We start from the raw sequence: 22,100 nt of genomic DNA, 5'->3' as shown, positions 1-22,100 counted from the left end.
TGTATTACCTTTTGAAAATGCAGATGTTTTACATCCGTGGCTTCCCATTTGCCTATTCTATTTATTTTCTCAACAAATGCTGTTGAGCCTGTCAGGGTTGATTTCCCCTTCAAATGCATGCTTATTCTGTTCAATATATGTTTTAAGTGCTGTGTTTATCTCTTAGAATTTTACTTTTTCTCATAGATGCTAACCTAATTAGCCTGTGTTAATTACTTATTAATGTTAGATTTGTTTTTTGAAGACCCTCGCGGACTTGATGCAATAGCAAGACTCTGATCTGGCTACACAAACAATCCTTTATTAATAAGCAAGTACAAGCTGTGGCGGATCGCTGTACTCAACTCAGTACAGAGTGCTGAGTTCCGTAAGCGATTCTCCCCGAACTGTGGACAGTCCCTGCTTTTTATCCTCTATTTTGGCTGATACATAAAACAGTTAGTACATTTGGAACATAAAGGAAACAGGACACAGCACTGATCGTTCACGAAGTGACTGATAACGACGGGATGCGATTTCAAGTTGAAGTAGTGTCGGGCCTGAACAAAGGTCACTGACCTGGCCACTTCAGTAGTAACAGAAGTTTCACACCTTTACAAACGTTTCTCACCCAATCCTATTCAGGCAGGAAGTTCAAGACAGTTTCCACATATTTTCTTACACATGGAATGTGTAAACTGTAAGGGGCATAACAAATAATGGATATTATCCCATTAAAATCTTATTCTGCCCAAACGTATATCGGGGGCTGAGAAGGGAGCTACTAGTCTGTCGGCAATAATTCTGCAACAGGAGTTCAGGCATACCATGAATACACAACAGACAGTTATGACACTCATTCAGATAACCAACCCATGCAGTAGGTATGAGCCTCAAGAATCACCCAGAAGCCACCCAACCGTCCTTCCCCAGGTCGGGGTTCCCCTCTGTACTGGCCCAAGTGTCCCTGTATGGCTTGGATAGTCTGGGTACTGTTTATAGGATTCGTCGGTAACATGCGTAATGCATTTATCCTCAATCGTACATACTCCTCCTTGTTGAGCCAGCTGATAGTCTACTGCATACCGGGCTTGCTGAGCTTAGAGTCGAAGTTCGGCTAATTTGTGATTTACTGCTTCCAATGCCAACATTATGCTATTTCTCAGGGCGGTGAGTCCACAAACAAGGTAGCTTCAGCTTTTGGCGGACATCACTCCTGAAGAGCCTCCCAAACTGACAGTTCCCAGGAAGCCATATCCCTCGGGAGAGCCCAAGATGACCTGATCCTGCCACTTAACACACAGCTCCTCACTTATGGAGCATGTGACAATTGTCGTTGAGTATATGCTCGTTGGGGACAAGGGACTGAGAGGGGCCCAATGGCCCCTACATCACTGGCAAAGTTGGAGTGGCAGTAGAAACAAATCCCCTCTTAGCATGGTAGCAGGTAACGGATTCACGTACTATCTTGTAACTATTCCAGGAGGATTGACTCTTAAATGGTCGGAAGTCTGAGGAGTGAAACGGAAAGTCCCATTCCCCATTTCTACATGGGTGCCATTACGACCCCCACAAGTCCACTGTATGTCTGAAGTCACATTCGCTGGTTTTGATTCCACACTGGGGCAGCTCAATAATCTTCTAGTTGTGCAATTATTTTTACAAACTAATGGGGCCCGGAAGCATCATGGGGATGGTTAGTGACATTGACTAAAGCATGTACACAACAAGTTCCAGTACCATTAAAACAAAGCAGGTAGCTGTTAAGATTCAGACAGTTGGTCCCTTCTTTCCCGGGCTGAGGTTTCGTACCTGTTCTGTTGGAGGGGCAGTCAACCACCAATCCTACATATTTAGTCTGACACCCCTCTTCCAAGTTCCTTCCTCCCTCTTGGCAAGGCCTACCAGAATAGTCTATTCCATAGAGTTGGTGAGGGTTCCATCCTGGTGTTAGAAATAAAGCCTCTATAGACTGTGCTAGTGAATACATGCTGTTCGATCACCATGCAGTTGGATATGTGTCCTATAAAACAAATTTGTCCACCAATTGACCTTGTTGGAGGAACGAATTGATCAGGGAGGTTATTCATTCCACTGCCCCAGGTTTTAGGAGGTACTGAAGTATAGAGAGTAAGGGTGCTCCTGGGATGAACTGTATTTTTATGGGGGTGACCGGAGTATATCCTACCTCGCGTGGAAGCATACCACCGGTCTGGAGAAGGCTCCTCAGAGGGGCTGCGATGACAGTGTGGTTGACGTAAAGGCCCAAAGGCAATAAAAGGATTGCAATAATATGTAATAGACCATCAGCCAACTGCTGTGAAGAACCTTTCACTTCCAGGTCTGACTGTTGGATCAAGTGGTGCGCCAGAAATCGCAAAGACTTAGCCCTTTAGCCGGTATTCACATTCAGTGTGAGGTGAGGGTACACTAGACCTGATTGCCACAGGTGGGGTGGCACTTCCACCAGAAACGCTGATCCTTCCTTTCCCTCAAAAAACCCAATGAAAGTAACAGATAAACTTGATCCTACATTGGGGTGTAAATAGCAGCCAATTCACAGGAAGTGCCTGTAGGGTCACAGCACAAGGTAAAACGAGGGCTAGTGATGTGTAGAGGAGGGGTGAAATCTTGGAGATAAGTCCGTTGTCCACCACAGTGAATGTACTAGGTGGAAGGGCCACCGAGGAAACCCAGCTCCCCAAGACTGGGATGCTTTTACAGGTCTTGTGCCTGAAGGTCTTTGGCCACAAACTATTAAAGATGCACTTAGGTGAACCTTACAGCAGCCTTTAAGTGAACCTTTCCCAGCCATCAATTTGAAGGCACAACAAATCCCTCCCTGCTAAATTAACTCCCAAATTGAGGGTCTGGGCAAATTGAATAACACAGGTTTGAGGGCCAGTTCAGACTGTCAATGGTTCTGTTAAAGAGTAAGCCTTTTCCTGCCCGGTAAGCCCGCTAAGACTTATTGAGGCAGGCAAGAGCTTAAACCCATACCGCTGCACACATGAAGCATCCAGCATAGATGCTGTGGCCCCAGTATCAATCATAAAAGGGAATTGCTACACCTTGTACAGTTAGATTAACGATTGGTTCATCCTCCGGATCGCTAGTTAAAATGGGCAAATTATGGGGCGAAGGTAGACTGAAAAAGGATTACTGGTGGAAAAAGGTTGCCTTCTTCCTTGGGGTTTCCTTTTTGAGGTTGATTCTGAAGACACTCTTCTGGTGCTCCCGACTGCCACAGTTAAAACGTCCCTGGGCAGAGCGGGGTGTTCCGCCTCGTGGCAGAGGGGCACTGGGGCTATGGAATGTGGGAAGTGGGTGCATATGGCGCTCCATATTGAGGAGCAGTCGGACCATGTGGATGGGTAGTGTAACCGTTACCATAATTGTTGACCTGGCCAGGGTGCATTTGATATGCCTTTGCTAATTGGAAGTCGGACGCTGGAGGTGCTGGCTTTTTGGACCACAGTTGGTGTGGGGGATGCTGCACCATGTCAAACTTGACCCTGGTCAGTTTGGATTCCGTAGCAGTGTACCATTAAGTCAAGGCCCTTCTCATCTTGGGACATAAAACGGATTATCTGGCCAATCCATGTTATTAGTACGAATAGCTGTTGGCACAGCCTCAGGTAAACACTGCAGCAAAAGAGCATTCAACTGTGGTGAAGGATTCCCTGCAATGTAGGCAATATTGCTGGCATAAGTGGAGCAGAAGCGGTCCCAGAAATCGGGGCCGTCCTCCCCAGGTTTGGGTTTGCCCTCTAGCACTTTGCTAATGTCTGCCGGCTACTTTAAGGTTCACCTAAGTGCATCTTTAATAATTTGTGGCCAAAGATCTTCAGTCACGAGACCTGTCAAAGCATCCCAATCTTGGGGAGCTAGGTTTCCTAGGTGGCCTTTCCACCTAGTACATTCACTAGGGGTAAGAGCCATACGGCACAGGCTCAGAGGTCTTGGGGGGGGCGGGGTGGCTTGTACATTTGATTAGTGCCCAGGATGTAATCTAAGAAGTCGTCAGGATTAGAGTTTCGATCAGGGGCCTTTGACATAATTAAACACATCTGTTGCGGCTTCCGAGGGCTATAGAACTACATGGTATTTGACACCCCCCAACCCCCGGGTGGTGGATTCTGGTGCGGGACTGTGCAATTAGGAAATTCAGTTTGGTTTTTCTTTGCGGGGGTCCTTTTCGGGACGGTTATCCAAGCATCCCTCCCAAACAGTTGTCAGAATCATTATCCTCCACCTCTGAATTGGGGCTATCATACTGTTCACTACTAGCAGAATCGCTAGGGAACACTAGACAGGCACTAGAGGGTCAATAAAACTGCTCACACGCCTTACTTTTTTTTGGGCTCCCATGTGAGTCTTAAAAGAATCATGCCCTCCCTCCTTTGGTCCATTCGTGGTCTGTTTCGTATCGTGTTTCTTGTTTGTTCAGTTTTAGACCTAGTCCGACAGGAAATAGGGTCAGTGAATGGCCCCTGAGTCAGATACATGGCAGAAGGAGAAGCTGTGGGTTCAGTAAGAGAATAGTGTAGGCTAGTTACTAAGGCCTGGAGATTCTGTGGCAGTAGGTTTGGTTTGGGCTGGTACTGCATGCTGTGGCGGTGGTAAGGACACAGGTGATTGGGGCTTATGGTAGTGGTGGGATTCCTGTAGGTGTCAGTTGGCCACAGACGGGTAGAGTTGCGGAGGGGGTAGTTTTCCTGATGGGGCAGAGGGGTGCCTTCCCCAGTTGTCCTCTTGCTCGTTTGTTGTTGCTTTGTAACAACATTGGCAAGCCAGCTATGTCAGGAGGTTCGTCCGATTTTTATTTTCCGTCAACTCAGCCTGCTGCTGTAATCCCTGTTTTCTGTTTCGTCGTTCCCTTTCCAGTCTTTCCTGTTCATTCGTTTCATGATCCTCGCACTGAAGCCTTAAAACATCTGAAGTTTTTGGGTTCCCCTCATTATCACAGGCGTGAATCCCCCTCCTACGTGCATTCTCCACCCAACTGGCCAGTTTTGATTTCTCATTCAGCTCCTCAGCTCTTTTTCTCCAGGTTGACATTAACCCTTTCCTTTTGCTTCCCACATTACATATCTATATTGCCTCCTCAGCTTTAATACATCGATCTATTTCCTATGTTCCCAATATTGGCCAGTTCTCACTTCCCAATTTTTTGTTTAGGCATTCCGACAGGCATTTGAACCATAATTTGTTTTCGGGGTCATCCCAACGTAATGGATGCAAAAGGGTTCCAACACCTGACTTATCCAACGATGTCCCATTTTAATGCTTTTACTACTTATTTCTGTATACTCTTCTGTTCTTGGTCTCCACATGCACTTAAGGGTGTTGACCTTTTGCGTGGGGGATCTCCCCTCTTAATGACTGGTCTAAGCTAGGGTGGTTGAGATAGACACTGTAGTTATCCTTTTACCTACGTTCTAGGGACTTGAACCCTGGTATTTTAACCTCCAAGTTCCCGATACTTATAGTTGGGAGGACTCTGACCTCCAAATTCCCGACCCATACTTTGGGATTTGAACCCCTGTCACTGGGGGACACTAACTTCCCGGAATCTGTTTATCAAAGCTGTTGGGACTCTAACCTCCAGGCATTAAGGATTTATCATGTCCAAGATCATGAGTCGTCTCAGGGTTCCGTCAGTACAGAGCCACATAGGGACGAGGGGTTGCATGGGTGCTAGGTTATTGAGAGACTAAGGAGAATCATATCTTGTGGGCCCGTCCGTTTCACGCTACCGACACCCGAGCGATCACTTAATCAGTCCTCCATGTACGACCTCTGTAAATGTTGGAACCTTGCTCACTGCGCCAAATGTCATGGGATAACATCCCATTAACACCTTCCCCTTTCCAAGAAAGAGATACAGTGGCACTTTTTTCCAGAATTCAAGGTTTGCGGAAGTTTACAACCGCTACATCCACGTCTCTGGCTTTCTTATTTTCTGCATCCCATTAGGTCTCCGACTTAGCAGTCTTTGACCAATTTAGTTTCCCTACAGCTTTTTCTCCTGTGATAGTTATTGTATTTGTTTCCTTCTCTTGACACTGGAATATTTTTAGTAACTTTGTAATGCTGTTAGTGTCTCCGGCTCTGAAAATGGATGTTAAGTATTTAACTCCTTTGCTATTTCCTTGTTTTTCCAGTGCTTTTTCCTCAATCTTGTTCTCTAAGAGGCCTGTGTTAACTTTGACTTCTGTATTCCTGATATTAAAAGTTGACTCTTAAATTTTCCCAATTCTCTGCTAATTTTTGCTAAGTTGTGTATTTTTTCCTCTCTCTTGATCATCTTAACTTCCCTGGTTAACCATGGGTGCCTCATCCCCTTCCCAGAATCCTCCCTCCTTACTGCAGTATGCCTCTGTCATGACAAGATCAAACCTGTTAACCTGTATTTGTACCATTAATTCGCGATTAACATGTAAGGCCATTTCTTTTTTACGCCATTCAGAAGAAACTAGGATGAGAGAATTCTTAAAATGCCGTTTGGAAGATACTAGTGGTGAATTTAGTTTTTCACTTGAGCTTGATGCTGTTTAGGGAACAGTGACCTTAGGGTTTAGATTAAAATTTCCAGGCCAGGACTGTTTGTAAAGAAATCTTCAGGTTGTACAAAACTGAAAACATAGACATTCAGATTTTTTGAAGTTCGTCTCAGCAGATTTGTATTGAAATATCTTGAAGTGTCAAAAATACTAAAGAGTTAACAAACTGGTGTAACTCTGGATTTGGATATCTATCGTAGAGAGTTTTGTTAAAAAATTAACTGGTATAGACATCACTGGCTGGCCAACATTTATTGCTTGTCCCTGGTTGCACTAGAAAAGGTGGTGGTGAGCTGCCGCCCTTAAATTGCTGCAGTCCATGTGCTGTAGGTTGATCCATGATTCCCTTGGGGAGGGAATCCCAGGATTTTGAATGATGATAACTGTCCACATCTGGATTGACTGCCTTGGAGGGGAACTTGAAGGTGATGGTGTTCCCATATGTCAGCTACAGGTATCCTTCTGGATGGAAATGGCCATATAGATTTGAAAGGTACCGTCTGAGGATCCTTGAATTTCTTCTGTACATCATGTAGATGGTATATGCTGCAACTGAGTGACAAGCATCAACTCTCCACCCGATGACAATGTCGTGCCTCTAAGTGTGCTGCTTTTGTTCTGGATGATATCAAGCTTGTGTTGGAGTTGCAGTCATCTATACAAGTGGGAAGTGTTCCAACACACCCCTGACTTGTGTCTCAAATGTTGGACAGGGATTGGGTAGTCAGCTGGTGGGTTACTTGCCTCAGTATTCCAAGCTTCTGATCTGCTTTTGTGGTCACTTCATTTATGTGGGGAGCCCGGTTGAGTTTCTGACCAGTGGTAATCCCTGGGATGTTGGTAATGAAGGATTCAATGATGGTAATGCCATTGGCTGTCAAAGGTGCTTAGATTGCCTCTGGTGGTGGTTGTAGCCTGACATTTGTGTGATGTAATTGTTGCATGCCACTTGTAAGACCATGCCTCGGTATTGCCTGGCTCTTATTGCACTTGAACGTGGACTGTTTCAATATTTGAGGAGTCACGGATGGTATTGAACATTGTGCGATCATCGAACATTCCCTCTTTCTGACCTTTTATGAAGGCAAAATTTTTGATAAAGCAGCTGAAGATGTTTGACCCTAGGATACTATCCTGAGGAACCCTTGTCGAGATGACTGACCTCCAGTAAGCACGACCATCTTCCCATCTGTCAGATATTGCTGCTGATCCCCCGTTGATTCCAGTTTTTTCTTTGCCACACTCTTGTTGAATGCAGCCTTGATGTCAGAGGCTGTCACACTAGGCTCACCTTTGGAATTCAGCTCTTTTGTCCATGATTGAACCAAGGCTGTAATGTGGTCAAGAGCTCAGTGGCCTTGGTGGAACTCAAACTGAGCGTTGCTGAGCAGGTACTGCTTGACAGCACTATTGATGACACCTTCCATCACATTACTGATGATCAAGAGTAGACTGATGGGGTGGTAATTGGCAGAGTTGGATTTGTTGTGCTTTTTATGTACAAAGCATAACTGGAAAATTGTCCACAGTGTTGGGCAGATGCCAGTCTTGTAACTGTGCTGGAACAGCTTGGCTAAGAGTGAGTGTTCTGGAGTAGAAGCCTTCAGGACTATTGCTGGAATGTTGTCAGAACCTGTGGCCTTTGCAGTATCCACTGTCTCCAATTGTTTCTTGATATTATGTAGAGTGAATTGAATTAGCTGAAGATTGTTATTTATAGCGCTGGGGACCACCTGGAGGAGGCTGAGATGGATCATTCACTGCACCCTTCATTGAATGTGGGTGCACATGCTTCAGCCTTAGCTTTTCCATTGATGTGTTGGCCTCATCCATCACCTGAGGGTATTTGTGGAGCCGCCTCTAGTGATTTGTTTAATCGTCCACCACCATTCACAACTGGATTTGGCAGGACTGCAGAGCTTCAGTCTGATTTGTTGGTTGTAGGATCACTTAGCACTGTCTAATACTTGCTGTTTATACTGATGGGTTTGCAAATAATCCCATTTGGCTTCACCAGGTTGACACCTCATTAGGTATACCTCATGCTGCTCCTGTCATGCCCTCCTGCACTGTCCATTTGAACCAGGGCTGATTCTCTCTCTCTCTGGCTTAATGGCAATGGCTAAGTGGGGTGTATGCTAGGCCATGAGGTTATAGATTGTGCTAGAGAACATTTCTGCTGTCAGTGGCCTACCAATCTCCTTGGGTGCCTAGTCTTGAGTTGCTAGATCTGTTTGAAGTCTCTCGTGTGTTGATAGTGGCAACGCAACATGCTGTAGGTTATTTTAGTTGTGAAAGTGGGACTTGGCCTCCTCAAAGACTGTGTGGTGGTCGCTTGTGGACAGATTGTCTTCATTCTTAACAGGTATGTTTTACCCTTTGTTCTCTGACCTCCTGCAGTCACAGTCTAGCAGGTATGTCCTCTTTCAACCAACCAGCTCAGTCATTAGTCCTGCTGCTGAGCCCCTCTTGTTGGCTAGTGATATCCTCCACCAAGAGTACATTTTGTGCTCTTGCCTTCCTCAGTGCTTCCTCTAAGTGTTGCTCATAATGGGGGAGTACCACTTGATCAGCTGAAGGAGGGCAGTGTGTGGAAATTGGCGAGTGGATTCCTTGCTCATTGTTAATCTGAAGCCATGAGACTTCATAGACCCCGGGTTCTATGTTGAGAACTGACCAAGCAGCTCCTTCCCAACTGTGTATCACTGCTGCCACTTGTGCTGAGCTATGGGATGGTGGTGTCCGGGACGTGGTCACGATCTCAGAATAATGCCTTACAGGCAATGTCAGGCTGTTGCTTGAGTAGTATGAGACAGCTCTCCAGAATTTAGTACTAGCCCCCAGATGTTTGCGAGGAAGACTTTGCAGGGTCGCCTTTTCCGATGTCTCGGTCGAAGCCAGGTGATCCCTCCAGTTTCATTTCTTTGAGACTTTGCAGCAATTTGGACAATTGAATGGCTTTGTAGGATGCTTAAGAGGGCAGTTGAGTCAATCACATTGCTGTGGGCCTGGAGTCACATGTACGCCAGACCTGGTTCTCAAGATTTCCTTTCCTGAAGGACATTTTTCGACAGTGATTTCATGGTTATCAGCTGGTCTATTTTTTTTAAAAATTGAATTCAAAATCTACCATACCCTGTGGCAGATTTTGGACCCGGTTCCTTGGAACATTAGTTTCTTCATTAATAGTCTAACTATAATATGACCGGGCCATCGCCTTCTCTTTGCTGAAAGATCGCACCTTAAGAGTGCGACTTCGTTGTTTAGGGCTGTTGTAGATGGTGGCAGGGTGGTGGAGAAGGGGTGAAGACTGTATTCTCTTTTAAGCTATACCTTTGTGTCATTCTTTTCCCTTATTCTTAAAACAAATCAAAATGGTACTAGATTGTGGAGACATGGAAAAGCCTTCACTGTTTTTCACTGGCTTTATTGTTAACTGTATTTCGATCTTTGATTCATTCTTGACTTGGCTTACTGAATTATTGGATTACATGGCATTTGTGTGGTGTCAATATTTATTTGCCTCTTGCCAGCCCAAGTCTGGATATTGTCCACATCTTGTTACATTTGAATATGGACTGCTTCAGTAACTGAGGGGTCGTGAAGAGTGCTGAATTCAGCACATTTTGCAGTATCTGTGGAGAGAAAGCAGAGTTAATGTTTCTCATCTGCTGACCCTTCTTCAGAACTAAACATTAAGCTTTTCAGTCCCAAGGTCAAGTCTCTGTCCTGAATGTGCAGACAGAGCTCAGTTTAGTTGAGCAAAGTGCACCAACTGGCAAAGTGATGGACAAAATAATTTTTTGTCCTGACACTAAATGTCAGGCTGAAAAGGCTGTGTGCATTTGCTAGACTTTCCAAGAAGGTTACTGACTAATTTGGAGAACTGCTGCAGTTATTGAATCTATGGTCTTGGCATAATGATGTTTAGCAAGGAACTATTGAAAGTTGGTCCAAACATATGGAAGGACTGATTTATATGTCTGAGATGAGATTTTTTTCTTGCCATGAAATTTTCGTGATTGAAATAACCATGGCTATAAGTGCTTATGGTGTGGTTGATAATGTTTTAGTGTAGATGAAGGATTATGTATCTCTCAGGTAACACAGTATAGAGATAAGTAGATTGTTTTCATGTTGGTAGGCCAAGGTGATGAACCATCACTGTAATCTCAAACAATTTACTATTTTCAGTGACTGAATATATTATGGCTAAATTTACACATGATGCAAATACTGAGAAAAGTAAGTTGAGGCAGTAGTGAGTCTGCAAAGGAATATAGATGAACTAATTTGGTAACTGGAGTGCATGTTTGTGGTACATTATAGATTGCAGTTGTAAATTAAGGGTAGATCATCAAGCTGTTTTGAGGCTGCACCATTGCTAAGGTCAAAGCTGATCTGTATTGTGATTGTAACTCCATTTTCTTGTCTGCACCCTATCATAGAATCCCCATGGTGTGGGAACAGCCCCTTCAGCCCAACAAGTCCAGTCTGATCCTCAGAGCATCCCTCATAACCCACCTAACCTCCAGGCAATTTAGCACGGCCATTCCAGCTTCACCTGCACGTCTTTGGACTGCAGGAGGAAACCGGAGCACCCGGAGGAAACCCATGCAGACACCGAGAATGTGCAAACTCCACACAGACAGTCGCCCGAGGGCAGAATTGAATCCAGGTCCCTGGTGCTGTGAGGCAGCAGTGCTCACCACTGAACCACCGTGCCGCCTGCCCTCTGACTCGGCTGTCAGTCAAGAATCTGTTTAACTTGGCTTAAAAATAGACCAGTCACCAGGTCGTCTTTGCTCTGCAACTTCAGAGAAAATTCTGTTTATCTCAGTCTTCTTTACAAGTTCGCATTTCCAACCATGTGCCGTAGTTCTAGTCCCTCGAAAGGAGAAACATTTCTTTGTGTCCCTGCTGTCATATTGAGCTGACTGCTAGTCACTTCTGGCACTTGAGTTTTGAGTCTCTTTTTTTGTTCAGGGTTGGCATGAGATCTGGACCTTGAGTGGTTAAAATTGTAGGATCTTGTTTTTGTCCTATATTTGGGTTTTACTGGCAGGCCCACCATTGGTTGTGAACTGGCAATAGTTCCTTGATGGTACAGTTAACTTGTTCCATTGGTATTTTTGATAAATATGTAGTGATTTGCGATATGTGACATGGGGCTGAATTTGACTGGTAGGTTTAAAGAGAAAATGGAGGTGGGCATAAGATCAGCGTGTAATGTCTGTTACTCAGCCAAGTTGTGGTTATTGAAAATGGGTGGAAGGGATTTTCGATATTGCAGAAATCTAGTTCAGAGCAACACCATTTGGGATAGATGGTTATGTAACCATGTTGAAAAATCATGGCTAAAATACTGACAGCCTTAGTGTAGATCTGTTGTTGGTGATTATAATCTGTGCAATATTGTGTATTGCCTTACATTATTAATAGAATTGACTGGACACAAACTACTACACTGGGATACTCACTTATACCTTAAAATGAAATATCGGCTTAATCTGGTGCTGCATCTGATATACCCTCTGATCTTCCCATTTAACTGGAGCTTTTTGCATATTTTGAAATCCATTTCTTTGTAGGTATTACGTGCATTTCTGGAGCAGGTAGGACTTTGACACCTCAACGAGTCCAGAAGAGTAAACAATTTGACTGATCATGACTTTACGGATTACAGTAGTTCATGGATTTCGATGTATTGTAATGCTGCTAAACCCCAAACTGTCTTGTCATATGTCTCAGCTTTCACTGTGGCTTGTCAGCTGTCCTCCATTGCGAAGGATATACTTGGTCTCCATGAGAGTACTGAATACTGTTGTATGTAGCATTAACCACGACTGGTCATTTGTGTCATTGAGGTCTAGAGCAATAGGTGTTGTTTACTTGGACTTCAGTAAAGTCTTCAACAAAGCTCCATGTGGCAGACTAATCAGTACAGTTAGATCACGTGGGATTCGGGGTGAGCTTGCCAATTGAATACATAATTGGCTTAAGGTGTAGAGCTAGATGAACACAGGCCAAGCAGCATTAGAATAGCAGGAAGGGTGATGTTTCAGGCCTCGACCCTTCTTCAGAAATGAATTAATTGACTTAATGGTAGGAGATGGTGGTGGAGGGATGCTTTTTGGACTGAAAGTCTGTCACCAGTGGTGTTCTGCAAGGACTGGTTCTGGAGGAATGGTTAGTAAATTTGCAAATGACACCAAAATTCATGGCAAAGTTGGCAGTGAAGATCGTTTTCGAAGATCATGAAGGAATCTTGATCAAATGAGCCAGTGGGCTGAGAAATGTCAATTGAGTTCAATCTGGATAAATGCGAGGTATTGCATTTTGGGACAGCAAACAAATGCAAGACTTATACAATTAATTTGTAGGGCCTTGGGTAGTGTTGTTGAACAGAGGGGCCTAGGTTTTCAAGTGCATAATTATTTGAAATTTGCATCACACATAGCCAGGGTAGTTTTAAAAAGGTGGTTTAGCATCTTTGCCTTCATTGTTCAGTCCTTTTTGATTATAAGAGTTGGGAAGTCATGTTGAAGTTGTACACGACGTTGGTGAGGCCTGTTCTGGAATACTGTGTCCAGTTGTGGTTGCCCAGTTACAGGAAGGATTTTGAGCTGAGGAGGATTCAGAAGAGTCATCAAGGTATCGCCAGGTATGCAAGGTTTCAGTTACGAGAAAAGGGTAGATAAGCTGTGATATTTCTCACTGGAGCATAGGTTGAAAGGTGAACTGAGGTTTAGAAAATCATGAGGGGTATAGAGTGAGTTAATGGTAGTTGTCTTGTCAGGTTCGTTTTCGGAGACACTCATGGACTTGATGTAATAACAAGACACTGGACTGGCTACAAAAACACAAGCCTTTATTATTAAGCAAGTACAAGCTGTAGAGGATCGCTCTACAAAATCCGGCGCTGAGTTCCATAAGCGACTCCCTGAACAGCGGACAGTCCCCGCTTTGTATACACTATGTATGAATTGGCTAATACAAAAAAAATTACTAGATTTGGAACATAGAGAACAGGATGCAGCATTGATTGTTCGCGAAGTGATTAACGACAGGATGTGTTTACAGAATTACAAATATCTCACCTTTACTAAATTTTCCCACCCAATCCTATTCAGGCAGGAAGCTTAAGACAGTTTCCACATACCCCTGTATAGGAAGATAAAGAGCATATATATTAATGGGATGTTATCCCATTGATATCTCAGCCTTTTCCCTAGGGTGGGGAATTTCAAAAGTAGGGGGCACATTTTTAAGGTGAGGAGAGAAATTTAAAAAAAGACATGAGCAAATTTTTCAGAGGGTGAATTCCATGTGGAATGAACTTGCAGAGGAGCTGATGGATGTGAGTACAATGGCAATGTTTTAGAAGATATTTGGATAAGTGCATAGTAGGAAAGGCTTGAAGGTATATGGGTCAGGAGCAGGCAGGCAGGACTTGTTTAGTTTGGCATTATGTTCAGCATGGACTGTTGGACCAAAGGGTCTGTTTCTGTGCTGTGAAACTCTTAGGTCTGCTATTTGCTTGCATGTTTGCTTTCATTTGTGGGATGTGGGCATCATTGACTGACTCACCAGCATTTTTTGCCCATCCTTAGTTGCCCTTGAGAAGGTGAAGATGAGTTGCTGCCTCGAATTGGTGAAGTCCACCAGCTGTAGGTTGATCTGTTATGCCATTGGGGAGGGGATTCCAGGATTTTGAACTTGTGGCAGTGAAGGAACAGTTATTTCCAGATCAAGATGGTGAGTGGCTTGGAGAGGAATTTGGTGTTTTCCCCCCTGTCTGCTGCCCTCATCCTCCTAGAAGGAAGTGGTCGTGGGTTTGGAAGGTGCTATCTGAGGATCTTGAGTGAATTTCTGCAGTGCATCTTGTAGATAGTACACATTGCTGCTGCTGAACGTTCTGGTGGTGGAGGGAGTGGGTGCTTGTGGATTTAGTGCCAATCAAGTGGCCTGCTTTGTCCAGGATGGTGTCAAGCTTCTGGAGTGTTGAGACTGCACTCATCTAGGCACTGTTGCAGATGGTGGACAGGCTTTGAGGAGTCAGGAGGTGCATTATTTGCTGCAGTATTCCTAGCTTCTGATCTGCTCTTGTAGCCACTGTGTTAATGTGGTGAGTCCCGCTGAGTTTCTGGTCACTGTTAACTGCCAAGATGTTGATTGGGAGACATTCAGTGCTGGTAACACCATTGAATGTCCAGGGGTAGTGCTTAGAATGTCTCCCATTTGTGATGGTCTTAGCCTGGCATTTGTGTTTTGAATGTTACTTGCCATTGTCAGCCCAAGCCTGGCTATTGTCCAGAACCTGTTGCATTTGAACATGGACTGCTTTAAGATCTGAGGTGTCACAAATGGTGCTGAATGTTGTGTAATCATTGGTGAGCGTCCCCACTTCTGACCTTATGATGAAGGCCATTGAAGGTGGTTGGTTCGAGGACACTCCCCTGAACATCTCCTGCAGAAATGTACTGGAGTTGAGATGATTGACCTCCAGCAACCGCGATCATCATCCCATGTGTCAAGTATGACTCCAACCAATGGAGAGTTTGCCACCTATACCCAATAATTCCGATTTTTGCTAGGGCTCTTCAATGCCACAGTCTGGTCGAATGTAGCCTTGATGTAAAGGGCTGTCCCTCTCACCTTACCCCTGGAATTTGGCTTTTTTTTTGGCCATTTTTTGAACCAAGGCTGTAATGGGGTTAGGAGTTGAATTGTCCTGACAGAACCCAAACTGGGCGTCACTGAGCAGGTACTGCTATGCCTTCTACTACTTTACTGCTGGTAATTTGGCTTGGTTGGATTTCTCCTGCTTTTTGTGTACTGGACATATTGGAAATTTTCCAAATTTGCTGGGTTGATGCTAGTGTTGCTGCTGTACTGGAACAGCTTGGCTCGGGCAGCAGCAAGTTCTTGTGCACACGTTTTCAGTATTACTGTTGGAATGTTGTCAGGGTGTGGAGCCTTTGCAGTATCTGGAGTCTCCAACCATTTCTTTATTATCACTTGGAGTGAATCGAACTAGCTGAAGACTGGTATCTATAATGCTGGGCATGACTAGAGACTGTGATGGATCACCCATTCGGCACTTCTGGCTGAACATTGCTGCGAATGTTTCAGCCTTATCTTTTGTGCTGATGTGGGCTTTTCGGTCATTGAGGATAAGGTTATTTGTGGAGCTGCCTCCTCCCAGTGAATTGCTGAATTGTCCAACACCATTCACAACTGGATGTGGCGGGACTGCAGAGCGTAGATTTGATCCATTGGTTGTGGAATCGCTTAGCTCGGTCTATCACTTGCTTATCCTGTTTGTGGCATGCATGTAGTCCTGTTTGGCTTCACCAGGTTGATGCCTCATCTTCGGGTGTGCCTGGTACAGTTCTTAGCATGCCCTCCTGCACTCTCCATTGAACCGGGGTTGATCCCCTGTCTTGATGGTGATGGTTGAGTGGGGTATATGCTAAGCCATGAGGTTACAGATTGTGCAGTGCAATTCTGCTATTGAGGTCCACAGTGCCTCAAGGATGCGCAGTCGTGAGCTGCTAGACTTGTACAAAGTCTGTCCTGTTTAGCATGGTAATAGTGCCACATAACACAATGGCAGTTATTCTCACTTGAAGGTGGGACTTGGTCTTCACAAGGACTCTTTCCGATTACTCTTTTGGACAGATACCACTACTGGCAGATTAGTAAGGATGAAGTCAAGTATGTTTTTCTATCTTGGCTCCCTCACTACCTACAGAACCAGTCGAACAGCTATATCCTTTAGGACCTGGTCAGTTCAATGTACTGCTGCTGAGCTCCTCTTGGTAGTGGACATTGAAATCAGAGTACATTTTGTGCCCTCGTCATCCTCAGTGCTTCTTCCAAGTTATGTTCAACATGGAGCAGTACCGATTTCTCAGCTGAGCGAGACACTGTGGTAATCAGCCTAAGTCAGTGTTGAGGACTCCTAGAGCAACACCCTCCTGACTGTACACCACTGTACCACCACCTCTGCTGGGTCCGTCCTGCGGGTGATACAGGACATATCCAGGGATGGTGATGGTGTCGAGGACATGTCTGTAAGGTGATTCTGAGAGTATGACTCTGCAGGCTTTTGCTAAACTAGTCTGAGACAGCTCCCTCAATTTTGGCACTCGCCTCCAGATGTTAGTGAGGAGGACTTTGCAGAGTTAACAGGTCTGTTTATGCTTTTGCCTTTTCCAGTGCCTGGATCAATGTCTAGTGAATCATCCGGTTTCACTTCTTTGAGACTTTGCAGCGATTTGGTACAACTGAGTGGCTTACTAGGCCATTTCAGAGGGCAATTGAGAGCCAACCACATTGCTGTGGGCCTGGTGTCACATGTGGGCCAGACTAGGTGAGGCTGGCAGATGCCTTTCCCTGAAGGGCATCAGAGAACCAGATGGGTTTTTCTGACAATTGGCTGTGATTTCATGGTCATTAGACCCTTAATTCCAGTCTCTCTGTTTAATTATTGGATTCAAATTCCATCTTCTGCCTCAGTGGGATTCAAACCCAGTCCCCATAACATTCTGGATCTCTGGATTAATAGCCTAATGATAACATCACTAGGCCATTGCCTACCCCTCAACCTTGGTTGTGCTCCTATGCTGTAAGGACTGGAATAGTGCAATACAGTAGTTGGTAACATGACCAAGCTCCACCTGTATAATGGAATGTTCAGCCAAATGTATAGCAGTTATTGTACTATTGTTTAGTTTGGAGTCTCCAAATGATTTGATAGTTGGAGAAAAGTTTGGTGAAACAAGACTCAATGTGCAGAGAAATCTGGCAGCAATAGAGAGAAAGTGTTGAGAGTCCATTGACTCTTTGTCGGAACCAGTCACTTGACTCAATGTGAACTCCCTGCATCATTTTGAAAGTGAGCTCAAGTCTGTGATTCCATATCCTAATAAAGGGGAGTTAAGCATACGTTGTATAATGTGGGACTACCGATGTGGGCAGTTCCTTTCCTCATTAATCAATAGTTATTGGTTTTAATGGCAGTTGGAAGCTTCCTGGTCATTTTTCTGATTACCAGATCAAATGCAAATGACTGAACTTAGTTGCTTAATACTTTCATCCACAAGCAGAGGCTGTTGCTGATGAGGCCGTTATTATTGTTGATCTTTCAAACTTTAACTATTATTTAAAGGTGTTAACTAACAGGATTGACCGTGGCTTATTTACTGGCATACCCACCTGACTGTGTGGTTTTCTGATATGAGCTTTTCATTATTATTGGTTTTTAGGACCTGGGTGCTGCTGGGAAAGTGATGCTTGAGAAAGTGCTGGTGAGCTGCTGGCTTGAACTGCTGCAGTCTATTTGGTGTAGGTAAACCACAATACCTTTAGAGAGGGACTTCCAGGATTATGACCTGGTTGTACCCAAGTGTTCTGTGGATTTAGATTATTAAACCTGTGCTCTGAGATACTAGTCCATTGAAATATGCCACTCTGTCAATATCTGCCCTGTTTATTCCCATGTCCACACAAACTTTGGTTAAATAAATAATAGAGTTACTGAAGAGGACACTGCCATAAAAGATGGACCATATCTCCATGGGATTAGTTCCCCCACTTTTTTTGAGGATATATATGGCTGAAACTCCTAATAATTTGCAGTCTGAAAATGTTTTGGGATGAGGTGCTACACTTTGACTGAAAGGTTCTAGTTCCCACGGATCCTGGTGTCTGCTTGAGCTGCGATGCTAATTATGTCCTACCTTGGATGTAACCATATAGTTTTTGACCATGGGGAAGCGACAGGAATCCAGCCGCAGACTTGTCTGAAGATTATGGAGAATGACGGTTGAGAGCCTGGCTGTTGGAAATAGCTCTTTCAGGTAATAGTGAAGTCAGGCTGAATATTATCAACAGGAGAAGCGACGGCCTAGTGGTAGTGAGTTTTGAGAAGATTTGTAGCTCAGGTTGAGTTTCTGGATGTGAGTTTGCTCACTGAGCTGGAAGGTTAGTTTTCAGATGTTTCATCACCATTCTAGCTAACATCAGTGATCCTCCGATGACGCCTAGTGGTATTATTGCTGGACTGTTGATCCAGAGACCCAAGTAATGGTTCAGGGATCTTTGGAATGTTGCCATGGCAAATGGTGGAAACTTAAATTCAATAATTTGTATATGAATTGGAACATAGCCTATTCCTGCTCTGAGTTCTTGTTATCTGGCCCCTTGAGCCTGCCCTGTCATTTAATAAGATCATGACTGATCTTTGAGACTCAGCTCCACTTACCTGCCCAATTGGAGTGGTTAAGATTGATATGGGCCAGATGCTGGTGGATGGGACTAGATTAATTTTGGATATCTGGTTAGCATGGATGAGTTGGTCTAAAGGATCTGTTTTCATGCAGTACGCATTTAAGAGGCATCCTGTACCCATAAGCTCCACTGTTGTCTTCAGGACTCCCATCCATTATACTATAACCATTATTCAAAGCATTTTCTTTTGTTAACCAACTCATTCGGGAAACCAAGTTTTTTTTTGTTGTTTGGAACTGCATAAAATGGAAATGTATTTCTTTTTGCTGTGGTAGTTGTCATTTTTATTTTCTTAGGCTTTGGAGTTGCAAGACATGGGATGGTGATACAGGCTTGCTATTTTTATGTTGGCATGGATGCAGTGTCTGCAGAATTCTTTATTTTACTATGGTATGTTCTTGAGCATAATATGCCCTACATTTAATATTCTTTTAACAAAATGCTAAATTTCCTTGAAATTATTCCTCCAAGTTAAGGAAGGCTTGGGGATATCATGCTGGCGTTCATGGTAGTGGCAGGCCCTCAGGTTGGCCATAGCTTTCAGACATGACCTTTTTATTCATTAACTATTTATTTGGCAATTTCGTTCAGTTTTTAAAAATGAAAACCCTTTTGGGTGCTTAGTAGTTTTCTTTGTGTTCAAGTTCGGTCTCTTTATTTTACAGAAGCTGTAGCCAGTGTAGGCAGGGCCTAACTTGTAATGGTCATTATGTCACCCCATTGTGTTAACCGCTGACATTGAAATTGCCAGTGTAAACTGAATATGCAATTGCCTGTATCAGTGTTTGCTGTCCCTTGGCAAGTATGTACTGTTATGGAATCAATGGTTGCACTAACTAGTACAGAATATGAAGACCGTTTAGAGTTTGAAGAAAACTTTATCACCTTAACTTGAGCTTGTTATCCATCAAGGATTATATTCCACCTGAAGGCTGCAATTTTAAGTTAACAAGTGACTACTGTTCCAATTAATCTATTTTCAGGATTATTATAAAATCATCAAGAATCCTATGGATATGGGAACAATTAAAAAGCGCTTAGAAAACAATTACTACTTGAACGCCCAAGAATGTATTCAGGACTTCAATACCATGTTTACCAACTGTTACATTTACAATAAGGTAAGATCTTTGCATATTTGTGAATGACATGGGGAGCAGCGTGTACTCTGTTCAGCATCTACATGAAGAGGATAAGGCTAGAAAATTAAACTTCCTTTTTCTGAACTGTTTTGATATTTTATTAGGTTTGGGCATTCATTTGGTACCTCAGATGCTCCCAATTTTCTGGTCTAAGCCTAGGTAGGTGGGGACCCCTTAGAGTTCTGTGATGTGGAATAGTAACAGATCTGCTTCTGGATGAGTGCACTTTAATGCAAGTTCAAACCGCTCCTCCACTTAATACAATGTTATCCAGCATCAATTAGGTGCCAGTTACTGTATGTTTGGTACTGGGTATGAGAAGGGTGTTTTGTGATATTGGTTGATGGAATATTCCATTTTGTGAGGTGCCAGATGATGCACTCCATTGTACACCCTGAGAAAGAACAATATTTTGATTTAACAGTTTGAATCAGTAACTTCATCTGAAGACGCAGGTGCTGCAGATTAAATGCTTGGTGGTTTGTTGTGTTGCATCAGGGTTCATTGTGCTTGATTTTGTATGAAGCAATGTGATAGTATTTTTGAAAATAAAATGCTGGATAACTCTGAACTCTTTGTGAGTGTGTTTAATTTTTACATAAACCAGATGATTAATATTACCTTGTCAGCTGTTGCCTTGAAACAAGACATCTTCAGGCATAAATGTCTCAGTTTGGTATGTTAAACAGAACTGAAATCACTATTTACAACTGTGTTGCGAGACATTAGCTGTCTATGGAGAAACAATTGCAAGTAAATTTGACAGCATGTGATTGCACTGTTTGGGTGATGTGCATTTGACTCATTAATAGGACCCAATGTTTGATCTCAAATAGTGTAATTCCGAGATGATCCTGGAATTGCATACAGCTCTGTTCAACAATTTAGGAGCAAATTATTGCAGGTGCTGGAGGGAAGAGAGGACATGCTGATAGAGAATGTAATGGGGAAAGCCAAAAGAAAGGCAAGGAATGGCAGTTGGTTCACAATTTGAAGGTGTTGATCTCTAATATTAAAGTCCAGAAGATTGTAAAGTGCCCAGCCTGAAGATAAAATGTTCTTCCTCCAGTTTGTGCTGTGATTCACTGGAGTACTATAATATGTCAAGAACAGACAAGTGGGCATGTGAGAAGGGCGCTGTGTTAAAATGACCGGCTACTGGAGGTCTTCCGCAAAGCAGTCACCCAGTCTGTTTTTGGTTTCTTCAATGTCAAGTAGGCGACACTGGGTGCAATGAATACTGCACACGAGATTGCAGGAGGTACAGGTGAAATGCTGTTTCACTTGGGCAGACTATTTGTTTTGGACCCTTGGATGGTGAGTGGATGTTGTACCTTCTACAGTTACATAGGTACTGTGGGAAGAAGGGGTGGTGTTAGTGGTCAATGAATGGACTAGGGTGTCCCTGTGGGAATGATCCCTGTGAAATGCAGACCAGGGAGTGAGGGGCAGATGTGTTTGGTGTTCTGGAGTTGTCTGAAGTGGCAGAGAATGAACCTTTGAATATGGAGGTTGGTGGGATGAAAAGAGAAGACAAGTCCCGATCATGCAGTTGTGAGAGGTGGCAAGGGTAGAAGCATGGATGGTAGGTCCGGTTTGGTTGAGGGCCCTATCAACCATAATGGGTGGGAAGGTGCTGTTATGCAAGAAGCAAGCCATGTCAGCACTGCTATTTTGGAAGGTGGCATCATCCAAACAGATGCGATGTAGGTGAAAGAACATGGAAACTGTGATGCAATCCTTGCAGAACATTGGGTGTGAAGTGTTGTAGTAAAGGTAACTATGGGAGTTAGTGGTTTTGTGGATGGCAGTGAACAGTTTATTTCTTGAAATATAGACAGAGGATTCAAGGAAAGGAAGGGAAGTGTTGGAAATGGACAATGTCAAAGTTTAAAAGGGGTGGAAAATACAGGCGAAATGATCAAACTTTTCAAGGACCTGGTAGAAGCCTGACCCGCTTGTGTTCCAGCATTTGTTTTCTATTTAACTGTTTTCAAGTTCTCTAGAGCCATGGAAGTAGCTTTATGTATCAATACTTTAGAAAAGCAGACAATGAATGAACTGTAGTTGGCATTCTCTTGCAGTCTATTTCAACATTGTAGGATGAATGAACTTA

At 43.7% G+C, this 22,100-nt stretch overlaps 1 protein-coding gene across 3 annotated transcripts in view; it reads left to right on the top strand.

Moving 5' to 3' along the window:
* The window catches only part of brd4 (bromodomain containing 4), a 184,487-nt gene that overhangs the window by 74,184 nt on the left and 88,203 nt on the right, over positions 1–22,100 (top strand). For all 3 annotated transcript variants that reach the window (XM_048521930.1, XM_048521931.2, XM_048521929.2), the window contains exon 3: positions 19,826–19,963. In XM_048521930.1, coding sequence (XP_048377887.1) covers positions 19,826–19,963 — 138 coding nt within the window. The remainder of the gene's footprint in view (positions 1–19,825; positions 19,964–22,100) is intronic.

The sequence above is a fragment of the Stegostoma tigrinum genome, chromosome 35 (assembly GCF_030684315.1).
Source record: "Stegostoma tigrinum isolate sSteTig4 chromosome 35, sSteTig4.hap1, whole genome shotgun sequence".
NCBI lineage: Eukaryota > Metazoa > Chordata > Chondrichthyes > Orectolobiformes > Stegostomatidae > Stegostoma > Stegostoma tigrinum.
The sequence above is the reverse complement of the archived record's forward strand: the minus strand, read 5'-3'. Positions and strand labels throughout refer to the sequence as shown.